The following is an 11,358-nucleotide window of genomic DNA, read 5'->3' on the forward strand; positions in this document are numbered from 1 at the left end:
AAAGTAAGCCATGGCAGGGTTTTTAACCATTTGAGAGCTATAAGACATACCCCGAAAATAAGCCATACTTCCGCACCAGCTAGCAGGACCCAGCATGCCGGCCGCGACAGGAGGAGGAAGCCTGCCGGGTCGGGTCAGTGCCCGGAAGCGGCGGTGGCTGCTTTAGTGCCAATAAAGCGTGCAGCAGTGCCGCACGGAGCACCAGCCAGCAGGACCCAGCTCCTGCAATGCCGGCCGCGGCAGGAGGAGGAAGCCTGCGGGGTCGGGTGGGTGCCCAGAAGCGGTGGCGGCTGCAGCGCTGACAAAGCGTGAAGCAGCGCCGCACGAAGCACCAAGGGCACGAGCGGCAGGAGGAAAGAGAGAGAGGCTCGTTACTTGCGGCACTTTAAGAGAAGCAGCCAGAACCGATCTCCATATTCCGAGCCTCCCTTTTGCGCGTGCGGGCATGTTAAAGCCCCGATCACTTCACTCCCCACTTCTTCCTCGCCATCCCTCCCTTTCACGCATTGCCTTGACCCCGCAGCCCCCCTCCCTGGCCATCTTCCCCTAAGTGCAGCGCTGCTTCGTGAGCGCTGCAGCCGCACGCTCTCTGTGTGTGCTGCAGCCGCACGCTCTCTGTGTGTGCGCGTGTCTCTTTCTTTCTCTCCCTGTGCGTCCGTCTCTGTGTGTGTGTGTGTGTGTGTGTGCGCGCGCGTCTCTCTCTCTCTCCCCCCCCCGTGCGTCTCTCTGTGTGTGTGTTTGTGCGCGTCTCTTTCTTTCTCTCCCCGTGCATCCGTCTCTCTCTGTGTGTGTGTTTGTGCGCGTCTCTTTCTTTCTCTCCCCGTGCATCCGTCTCTCTCTGTGTGTGTGTTTGTGCGCGTCTCTTTCTTTCTCTCCCCCGTGCGTCCGTCTCTCTCTGTGTGTGTGTTTGTGCGCGTCTCTTTCTTTCTCTCCCCGTGCATCCGTCTCTCTCTGTGTGTGTGTTTGTGCGCGTCTCTTTCTTTCTCTCCCCGTGCATCCGTCTCTCTCTGTGTGTGTGTTTGTGCGCGTCTCTTTCTCTCTCTCCCCCGTGCGTCTCTCTGTGTGTGTGTGTGTGTGTGTGTGCGCGCGTCTCTTTCTTTCTCTCCCTGTGCGTGTCTCTCTCTCAGTGTGTGTGTGTGTGTGTGTGTGTGTGTGTGTGTGTGTTTGTTTGCGCGCGCGCGCGTCTCCCCCCCCCCACAGAGAAAAGGTTCCGCTTCGGCTCGTCATTCAGCCGCGCGCGCGCGCCAGGGGCATGGGCCCAAGCCTCGTCCCCCTCGCGCTTCCCTCACAAGCATCTCAGAGCGGGACGGGTCACGGCCTCCCTCCTCATTCCTCGGCCGGCGTGAGAGAGCCCGGGGAGCAGAAGGATCCCAGGTTTAACCCCCAGGTACCCCCAAGTTTGAAATTCTGGAGAGCTGCTGCCAGCCTGGTTGACAGCAAAACCTGGATAGCACAGTAGGCTAGAGTGTGGTGTTTATAATGTGCGCGGAAGAGAGCACCGAGTGTCCTGAGCCAGTGGGACCCAGTTGTACCAGCACTTAAAAAAAAAGACACCCCCTGAAAATAAGCCACCGTGTGTTTTTTTGAGGAAAAAAAGTTATAAGACGGTGTCTTAAAAAAGGGGAAACACGGTATGTAGCCCAGGAAAATGTACAAAATGTAAAAGGAAGGCCACCAGTCAAGGACCTTCTCTTTCTTAAACTCAGGGATTCCATTTTAAGAATTTTAGTTCATTTTTTTCTTAGCAGTGTTCCTTTGTGTGTGAAAGCATTGTGATTGTGCTGGCGTACTTGCTTTCCCCAGTCTCACTTTTAATACAGATTCTGGAGCCCCTGAAGTTCAGAGCTGAGTGTAAATACAGTATAGACAAATATACTGTAAGAGGCCTTTACAAAGGACAGCCACCCTGACGGTTGGTTCCATTTCCATCCATTGAATGGTCATCTTGCTCCTTCCGTATTAATTGCTTAATGTTGAAAGAACTGCATTTGGAATAGTTTACAGTTGTTTTCACCTCCCCCCAAGAAGGGTATTGCACAGTTGAAGAAGGTCCAGAAAAGGGCTGGGCAGCTTAAGTGATCAGGGGGGAGGAGCAAAACTCCTAGGAGGAAAGATTGTAGAATTTGGGACTATTTGGACTATTTGGTTTAGAGAAAAGGTAAGCGAGAGGCAACATGATAGAAGTTTATAAAATTACACATGGCATGGAGAAAATGGATAAAAATTTTATTCCTCCCTCATAACACTAGAAATTGTGGACAGCCAATGTAGCAGAATGCTGGAAGAATCATGAGAGAGAAAAGAAAATACTTCTTCAGAGAGCACATAAAAGGAAATTGATCCCACAGGATGCAGGGTTGGCACCCAACTTGGATGGCTTTAAAAGAGGATTAGAAAATCGGAAGGCTTATCTTATGTTCTTTTGTGGAGGGGTGCCAACAGTTGCTGAAGAGGGGAGCAAATTTCATAGAGGTGTAAATGTCTGTGAAATACCCATTTCCCCATTTCAGCTCAATAGTAATAGAAACATGTGCTCTTTTTTTAATTGCAGGCTACCGAGACAGGTTATGAAAATCAAATGCATACAAGCCAAACAGGAAACAAATATACACAAAAATCAAAAGAAGTTTTTAATAATCTTGAACAAGGAGACATTGGATTAAAAACTACTCAGTCTTCGAATTTGGATGAAATAAAAGCAAAACACAGCAATACTGATATAAACACAGGGGAAGAGAAATCAATTAGTGTTGAAGGTACATATGTGTGTGTGTGTGTGTAATTATAAGAAAAACAGTCCAGAAGATGTTGATCTAAAGAAAAACTACACTAACATAATTATTTTTTAGCTATGGTAACTAAAATATAGATATAGGCTAAAATGTATTATCAGAATCTCACATTACTGAAATACCTATTCATTGTCAAATGCTCATATTAAAATTGCAGCCTAATACCCTCACCCTGATAGCCATGAGAGCATTAGCAGCCCAACACTACCCAACAAATAATTGTGGGTGGGGAATAGGATGTCTGCACTGTTTTACTTCCTTCAGCAGGACGGAACAAAGCCAGGCTGATAAAACTATGAGATGCCAAGTAAGGGCAATGAGATTATGGATTTCAAGGGTATGGAATGAGTGAAAAGCAGGGCTAGGAATGCATCTTGCAGTAAAACAAACAGGGCTTCTGGTGTTCTAGACAAAGTTCTGGGCCTTAGTGGTAAATTTTAAAACTGACGAATTACCACTTCTGAGTAGCATCCATTTGAGAGTTCTTAAAGAACTGAAATGTGTAATTTTTTGTCTTCTAATAAAAAGATGTAACTTGTCACTAAAATCACCTTCCATATATGCAATGACTAGTAAATAGTCAATGTAACACCAACTTCTAAAAAGAGATGAAAGATCCAGGCAATTACAGGCTGGTTATTTTAACATCTGTTCCAGGAAAACTGGTGGAACGATTATTAAAGATAGAATTATCAAGAATATAGAACAGTCTTCAGTCTTCCTGAAGCTGAACAAGAATACTTTTGCAAAGATCACTCACAAATAGAATCATAGAATTGTAGAGATGGAAGGGACCCTGAGGATCATCTAGTTCAATCCACTGCAATGCAGGAATATGCAGCTGTCTCCATACAGGGATCAAATCTGTAACCTTGGTGTTTTCAGCACCATGCTCTAACCAACTGAGCTATCTTTTAGATTTCTTTCAGAGTGAAAACAAGCACTCTTTACTTAGATTTTCAAAAGGATTTTGAAAAGTTCCCTCACCAAAGAATCCTGAATAAGCTTAGCAATAATGGAATTAGAGGTGAGGTCCCTTTGCAGATTAGTAACTGGTTATGGAATAGGAATTAGGAGTAAATGAACAGTTCTCCCAATGGAGTCTTCCTGGGATCAGTATTGGGACTTGTGCTGTTTAAGTTTTTCATAAATGAGAAAGAGTTAAGGGTGAGCACTGAAGTAACCAAATTTGTTCATGGTATCAAATTGTTCAGTGTGGTCAAAAAGGATGGCAAGGAGCTGCAAAAGGATGTCTCAGACTGGGTTTGTTGTTGTTGTTTAGTCGTGTCCGACTCTTCGTGACCCCATGGACCATAGCACGCCAGGCACTCCTGTCTTCCACTGCTTCCCGCAGTTTGGTCAAACTCATGTTCGTAGCTTCGAGAACACTGTCCAACCATCTCGTCCTCTGTCGTCCCCTTCTCCTAGTGCCCTCAATCTTTCCCAACATCAGGGTCTTTTCCAGGGAGTCTTCTCTTCTCATGAGGTGGCCAAAGTATTGGAGCCTCAGTTTCACGATCTGTCCTTCCAGTGAGCAATCAGGGCTGATTTCCTTCAGAATGGATAGGTTTGATCTTCTTGCAGTCCATGGGACTCTCAAGAGTCTCCTCCAGCACCATAATTCAAAAGCATCAATTCTTTGGCGATCAGCCTTCTTTATGGTCCAGCTCCCACTTCCATACATCACTACTGGGAAAACCATAGCTTTAACTATATGGACCTTTGTAGGCGAGGTGATGTCTCTGCTTTTTAAGATGCTGTCTAGGTTATTGCTTTTCTCCCAAGAAGCAGGCGTCTTTTAATTTTGTGACTGCTGTCACCATCTGGGTTAATGGGCAGTAAAATAGCAAATGTGATTCAATGTAAGTGTGAAATGATGCTTATTCGGGGGGGGGGAAATCCTAATATTTACATATATACTAATGGGGTCTGAATTTGAGGCAACTGACCAGGAATGAGACCTTGTGGTCCTAGTGGACTGATGAAGATGTCAACCTATTGTGTGGCTGCTTTGAAAAAGGGATTGAAAATATAAGTGCCAATATCATAATGCCATTATACAAACCTATGGTGCAGCCACACTTGGAATACGGGTCACTTCAGCACAAAAAGGATATTGTAGAGCTGGAAAAAGTACAAAAAGGACAACCAAGATGATCAAGGAGTTGGAGTAACTCTTCTAATGGGGTCTTTTTTAATTTAGAAATTAAATTTCTAACACTAGAACTCTGAGCCATCGAATAAAGCTGAACATTGGAAGATTCGGGACAGATAAAATATAGTACTGTATTTTTCCATGTATTTTGTTTGTGTTTAGTCATGACCCCATGGACCAGAGCACACCAGACACTCCTGTCTTCCACTGCCTCCCGCAGTTTGGTCAGACTCATGTTGGTGGCTTCGAGAACACTGTCCTCCATGTATAAGACTAGGGTTTTTTTACACACAAAAAGGTTTAAAACTGGGGTTTGTCTTATACATGGGCAGTGCTGAGGGGTGTTTTCTTAATTTGGAGTCCCCAAAAATTTGCAGTCTTATACATGGGGGCATCTTATACATAGAAAAATACGGTACTTCTTCACAAAGTGCATAGTTAGGACTTGGCTCCCACAATACGTGATAGCCACCTACTTGGATGGCTTTAAAAGATGATTAAACAAATTCATGGAGGAACTAACTATGATTAAAGTGTCAATACTTATATGAACTATATTTGAAAGCATTCATCCTTCCAATTTTTATCATTAAAATCTTTTCACCCAACAGATTTGGATTGTCTTGAGAATATTATGAATGAAGACAATGCAGTTTGCCATTTCAATAAAAACCAAAAGGAGGCTTCTCCAGGCAAAGTTATCTGCACAGCCCATTTTATTACTCCAGAACTAACTTGTGGGTCAGGAGTTGGGTGTGCAGGAACAGCTGCCGAAGGAAAAGAAGACAGAAAGGAATTTGATAAAATACAGACAAGGATAGAAGTAAACTCAAACAGTTGCTATTCCTTGGTAGAAGAACCCAAGATGCTCTTAGACAGCACTGCAGCTTTGGATCGTTCTACTCCAGATACTGACCATTGGACTAAACTCAATGAGCATCTAGAGAGAAATGTAAGGAATAAATTTATTTATGAGACAGCTGAAAATATTAACAATGCATCCCATGAGGGAGCTTCTTCCACAAATAAGGCACTCACAAAAGAATCCAAAGTTCAAGATATTGCTACTAGTGAGGAAATTATAAATGGCCTCTCGAAGACTGAAATTAGTTCCATCTTGTCACAAAAGGTGGAGAATAATTACACAAACCTGAACAATGTGTGCTTTGATAAATATGATGACATTTGTAAAGAAACACCAAGTCAGAGCTCCAGTTCCACAATCTCCAATATTCTTTTATGTAAAGAGAGTAATACTAATCCTGAAGAAATACATAGTGATAATGCATGTGAAAACAACAAATGCTGTGAACAAAGTAGTACTTGCACCACGCGAGAGAAAATTCCACCTTCACCTGCTTCCTCAAATGACAATTTAGGTGTAAATACTCTGATTACCACTGATGGGAACATGAATCATCTGCCTCTAATTATGAATTTTAATTTAATTGCTGAAAACTCATCTAAATATAGAAATGAAATACCAAGCAGACAATCTGATAAAGATGATTCCATACTGACAGAAGTCACAGAAAAGACACCTGAAAGTACAAACGAGTCTTTGTCTCTTAACCCTGAAAATGTATGTGAATCTCCGATTGAAGGTTTGAAAGTTAATAAATTTGCAGAAGATGAACAAAAGGAATTGCATATATCCAAAACTACAGGTGAACATTCCATTGTGGTTTGTGAGAAACAGGGCATACAAATAAAAAGGGAAGAGCCATCAAGTAGTCCGGACACAAGGGAAATGGTTGTGAAAGGAAGCACAGAAGAATCATGTTCCTTATCCAAAAAGACAAGAGAAGATTTAGTAAACACAAGTGGATGCCCACCCTTTGACTCCCCAAATATGGATAAAAAAGCAGAAAAAACTTCAGCAGACTTAAATTTACCAAGGTTATGTGAAGGTGAAATTCAAACAGTTTGCAATTCAACTTCCAAAAAGGTTCCGTCTTTGAAAGAAAAGCTACTTTCACAAGAAGTTAAAAAACAAAGTTCATGGGAAGTAGAGGAGACTATGAATATGAATGCTGCTGTAAGAGAAGTTACGTTAGGTAAGACATTAAGTGTTTGGTTTGGTTTGGTTTATTATATTTCTATGCCACTTTTCATTTGAATGAATCCCAAAGCAGCTTACAAAAATTAGTAGTACAGTCATACCTCAGGTAACAGCCGCTTCAGGTTGTGTTTTTTCGGGTTGCGCTCCGTGCTGAACCCAGAAGTACTGGTTAAAGTTAAAGAATGCTAATAAATGAGCACAGGGGGCCTGAAACAGCCCATCAACAGTCAGCACTTGGAGAGTAGATTGAGCAGACACACACATCCATCATACCTGTTCATGGGTCTCTCTGTTATTGTGAGATGTACTGTGTTTCTTTACCTGCCCCAAATCTGAGATCACACACAACTAAAAACAAGCATAACCTAATAACAATAACCCTTACAAGCCACACACATATACAGACACCTTGATATGCCTTCTCCTTTCCTTATCTCTTCTCCATGTTTGTTATTTTGAGTTAGAGGAGGCAAGGAGAAGGGATCTAAATAAAGCTGATGTCAGGGAGAATTCGGAGCAAGAGGCGGAGCCGGGGCTCGGGGATGCTGTGGAGCCTTCCAACTGCCCAGAGCCAGAGGAAGCGGGAGGAGATTAGCCACGAGGAGGAAGGGCTCAGGGATGTTGCAGAGCCCTTCCACTGCCCAGAGGCCCGGGAAGGGAGCTCAGACTCTGGAAGGGAGGGGATTTCAAATCAGCAGACAAGGAGGGAAATGAAACATAAGGGTCAAAGATGTCTCATGCGATTGCCCCGCCTACTTTGTTGGCACGGGAATCGAAGAAAGCCACTCCCTGAATCTGACTCAACAGGTTGACGCATATTCCTGAACTGTAGCTGTTTCTTGTACATTTGTAATAAAGACTGCAAATATCAAGCTGGCTGTGCTAGGGTGTTAATACGAAGGAGAGACACCGCCTTTACAGCTAGAGAGGTCTCCTATAGGCTTCCAGAGCTCCATCCATGAGTTGAGCAGTGGGTGTTTTCCCATGTGTAGTCTGAGTCTTACCCATTCTGTTTATGTTAATAGGTTCTTTAAGCACAAAGGCAGTAAACAATGCTTTTGCACAAGTAGCTTTTTGATTTCTAAAATGGTTTGATATTCCTTTTCCAAAAAACAGAGTATTAAAAATTAATTACGTATAATGTTGTGTCAAAACCTATTTTCTGTACTTTAATATAATGGTGGGTTTTTTTTATGGATCAGAGATAAAATGGGATTTAGCACTATATAATTAGTACCTAGAGAATAAGAGGCAGTTGTTACCATTTCCTCTTTGTCAATCAGTTTCAACCCACAGTAATGGAATTGCTGACACTTTGAATACCGGAAGTATCAATCCAGGCCCCAAGAGAAATCCCAGTGACGAATGGAATGCAATAGTAAAGACTTTTTATGATCCCTCTTTTCCCACAGAACACGTAAGTCAATTAAAAATATTGCAGAGCAGACCTTGGTGAGCTAACTCCAGAGATATGTGTAGAACTGTATGCATCTGGATGCTTTAAGACCTTCTTGATCTCCAAAATAATATCAAGAGGGCAAATGTGGCAACATTTTTCACAATTAAAGTTGATGGAAAACAGCAGGAAAAAGTCACAGCATATAAATCAACTGGATCTTAGCCAGTCTGCTTGAATTGAAGACTATGTCTTAACAATAACTTACTAAGCAAAAATTCAAGCATATTATTTTACTTTTGTTTACTTTTCAGCCATTGTTTCAGATACCGAGAATCTGCAAGACTGAAGGCAGTACAATGTACTTCATAACATTTGCTTTAAAAAAGTATTTTTTGGAACACATGCATTCAATATTTTATTTTTGTAGTTTGTAGTTTCCTGTCACCCAATCTAAATCTGTTCTAAGACATGAAAGTATACCTAACATCTTATTTGGTTCCTTAGTCTCTTCTGTACTAACAATACTAAACACAACATGTTCAAATCAGTACCTGACATTTAACAAAGTGGATCTTCACTTTTAGAAACTACAAAATATTTACTATGTTAAACCCCAAACTACACTGAAAGAAAAAACCAAATGTACGTATAGGTTGATCCTGCAAGTTAATCAGTTGTGTACATGACAACAACTTGAAATAAAATAAGTCATGTTAGAGCACTGTACCATCATATGTGGCACACATCTAATAAGGCAAAAAAGGCAATTTGGCAAACAATTGGGTATGCATGAGGAGTGCTCCAGCCTATAAAAACAGGTTTTGTGTAGTGCTGTTTGGGGCTTATTGAGAAGAACGTTCTTTTCCCGCCCTCCTGAGACCAATGTTTGGTTAGGGTCTCAAGCAATCAAATTCACTCATTCTTCCTTTTTTATAACAGACACCTGAAACATTCAGTACCTCAATAATAGGCTTAACTACTAGACTGGGGGCAAGTTGTAAGCCCTCCTCGAACTGAGTTTGTGGCTCTGAAATTCTTCTACTTGGAACAAAACCTGAGTAGGAGAAGAACACCTGATTCCTCCCCCCACCCTGCTTGCTCCTATTCCCCAAAGCCATCCTAGCTACCTTACTTGCCTTACATTGTTAGTAATCACAATTGATAGTGGTGGCTTTATGAGCTTAAAGCTGCAATGAATTTGATTGATGATAGTGGTGGCAGCGGCATAGTGTGAGAGGCCATGACCCCAGGTGCAGAATATTGGGCATGAACCAGGCAACCCCCCCCCCCACATGTAAGCGCCCGCCTGTCAAGTGGGGACTGGATGAGCGTCTAGGGCAGGCATCCCCAAACTTCGGCCCTCCAGATGTTTTGGACTACAGGTCCCATCTTCCCCGACCACTGGTCCTGTTAGCTAGGGATCATGGGAGCTGTAGGCCAAAACATCTGGAGGGCTGCAGTTTGGGGATGCCTGGTCTAGGGCTCCCTCCATGTATTTACCCAGCCCCCGCAGGGCACGTGAGTACCCTCTGTGCTCTGGCTGCACCTGAGCACCAGCAGGGGTGGGGCAGGGTGTGAAAGGTGCTCTTCACCCGCCACGCACCGTCCCTCCCCCCAGTAATATTTGAAGAATTTTAAATTAGAAATTGGCAGGAAGTTTATAGAATCTTCTTTTACAAAACAATCTTCATGTACATGTGGAAAAGGATAGGAATTGTGCTTCCTTTTAAAGTGCAATTAATGCCCATTTGTAAATCATATCTGCAATCTGATAGGGAGGTTTCCCAGCACTTACTTGTCCTTTTGGCACCAAAAAACGTTCTGTAGTTCCAAGCTTTTAAGATACAATTTTAATCTTCTTTGCCTGCTTTTGTAATACGGTGGCACTTTATTTTGTTTAAATTTCATTTTTTTTTCTTTAAAAATGCACTGGGAATATGATTGAAAGGCAGTACAAAAATACCCGTTGTTGATTCTGCTTAGCTGAACAAAGTACTACTGGGTCAGTGCCACCAGAGCTATATGTGGCGCTGTGGGTTAAACCACAGAGCCTAGGGCTTGCTGATCAGAAGATAGGCAGTTCGAATCCCTGCGACGGGGTGAGCTCCCATTGCTCAGTCCTAGCTCCTGCCAACCTAGCAGTTCAAAAGCATGTCAAATTGCAAGTAGATAAATAGGTACCGCTCTGGTGAGAAGGTAAACGGCATTTCCGTGCGCTGCTCTGATTCGCCAGAAGCAGATTAGTCATGCTGGCCACATGACCCGGAAGCTGTATGCCGGCTCCCTCGGCCAATAACGCAAGATGAGCGCCACAACCCCAGAGTCAGTAACGACTGGACCTAATGGTCAGGGGTCTCTTTACCTTTACAAAAATACCCACAGATGCCAATTTGTTATATCTCCAATACGTAAACAGCAGAAATCAGTGAATAAACACCCAATGTTTATGTCTACATAATGTCTAGAAGAGTGTCTAGTGGAGTGTCGATCAGCCATGAGAAAACTAAATCTTTAATGTCATATGTGTGGATTTTAGGTCACAACAGAATGCCCATTAGGACAACAGAAGACTTCTCAACCACTCTCAGAAGTCAGTGCAGCTATTTCAAAGCAGAGCTCACAGAACACTGAAGAAAAAGACTGGGAATCACAAAATGTCTTCATAAAAACACAAATTGACAATATTGAAAGGTTTCTGCATTTAAAAAGTTTTGTCCACCCAAGAAAGAGAAAGTATGAGGAAGATACAGAAAAAACATTTACAGCAGATAAAGCAGAAGCATAATGTAATTGTTTTGATAAAGTCTTTGACTGGTGACATATATGAGCAAATGCCACGTATTAAGAAAACTGCTTTCATTTCTGCAGGTTTGTCTACCTTAGTGTTTTTTTTTTAAAGAATACTTTAGAATAGCTATTTCATTTGAAAGTTACCAATCAAAGGTAAAAA

At 42.6% G+C, this 11,358-nt stretch overlaps 1 protein-coding gene across 1 annotated transcript in view; it reads left to right on the forward strand.

The window, feature by feature from the left end:
- CCDC73 (coiled-coil domain containing 73) overlaps positions 1-11,297 on the forward strand; it is a 47,583-nt gene extending 36,286 nt beyond the window's left edge. The window contains exons 13-16 of the mRNA XM_035118190.3: positions 2,552-2,756; positions 5,559-7,004; positions 8,293-8,426; positions 10,945-11,297. Of these exons, the coding sequence (XP_034974081.3) occupies positions 2,552-2,756; positions 5,559-7,004; positions 8,293-8,426; positions 10,945-11,193 (2,034 nt within the window). The 3' untranslated portion in view covers positions 11,194-11,297. The remainder of the gene's footprint in view (positions 1-2,551; positions 2,757-5,558; positions 7,005-8,292; positions 8,427-10,944) is intronic.
- The last annotated feature ends 61 nt before the right edge of the window (positions 11,298-11,358 follow it).

Source organism: Zootoca vivipara, chromosome 1 (assembly GCF_965207765.1).
Source record: "Zootoca vivipara chromosome 1, rZooViv2.hap1.1, whole genome shotgun sequence".
In the NCBI taxonomy this organism is placed as follows: Eukaryota; Metazoa; Chordata; class Lepidosauria; order Squamata; family Lacertidae; genus Zootoca; species Zootoca vivipara.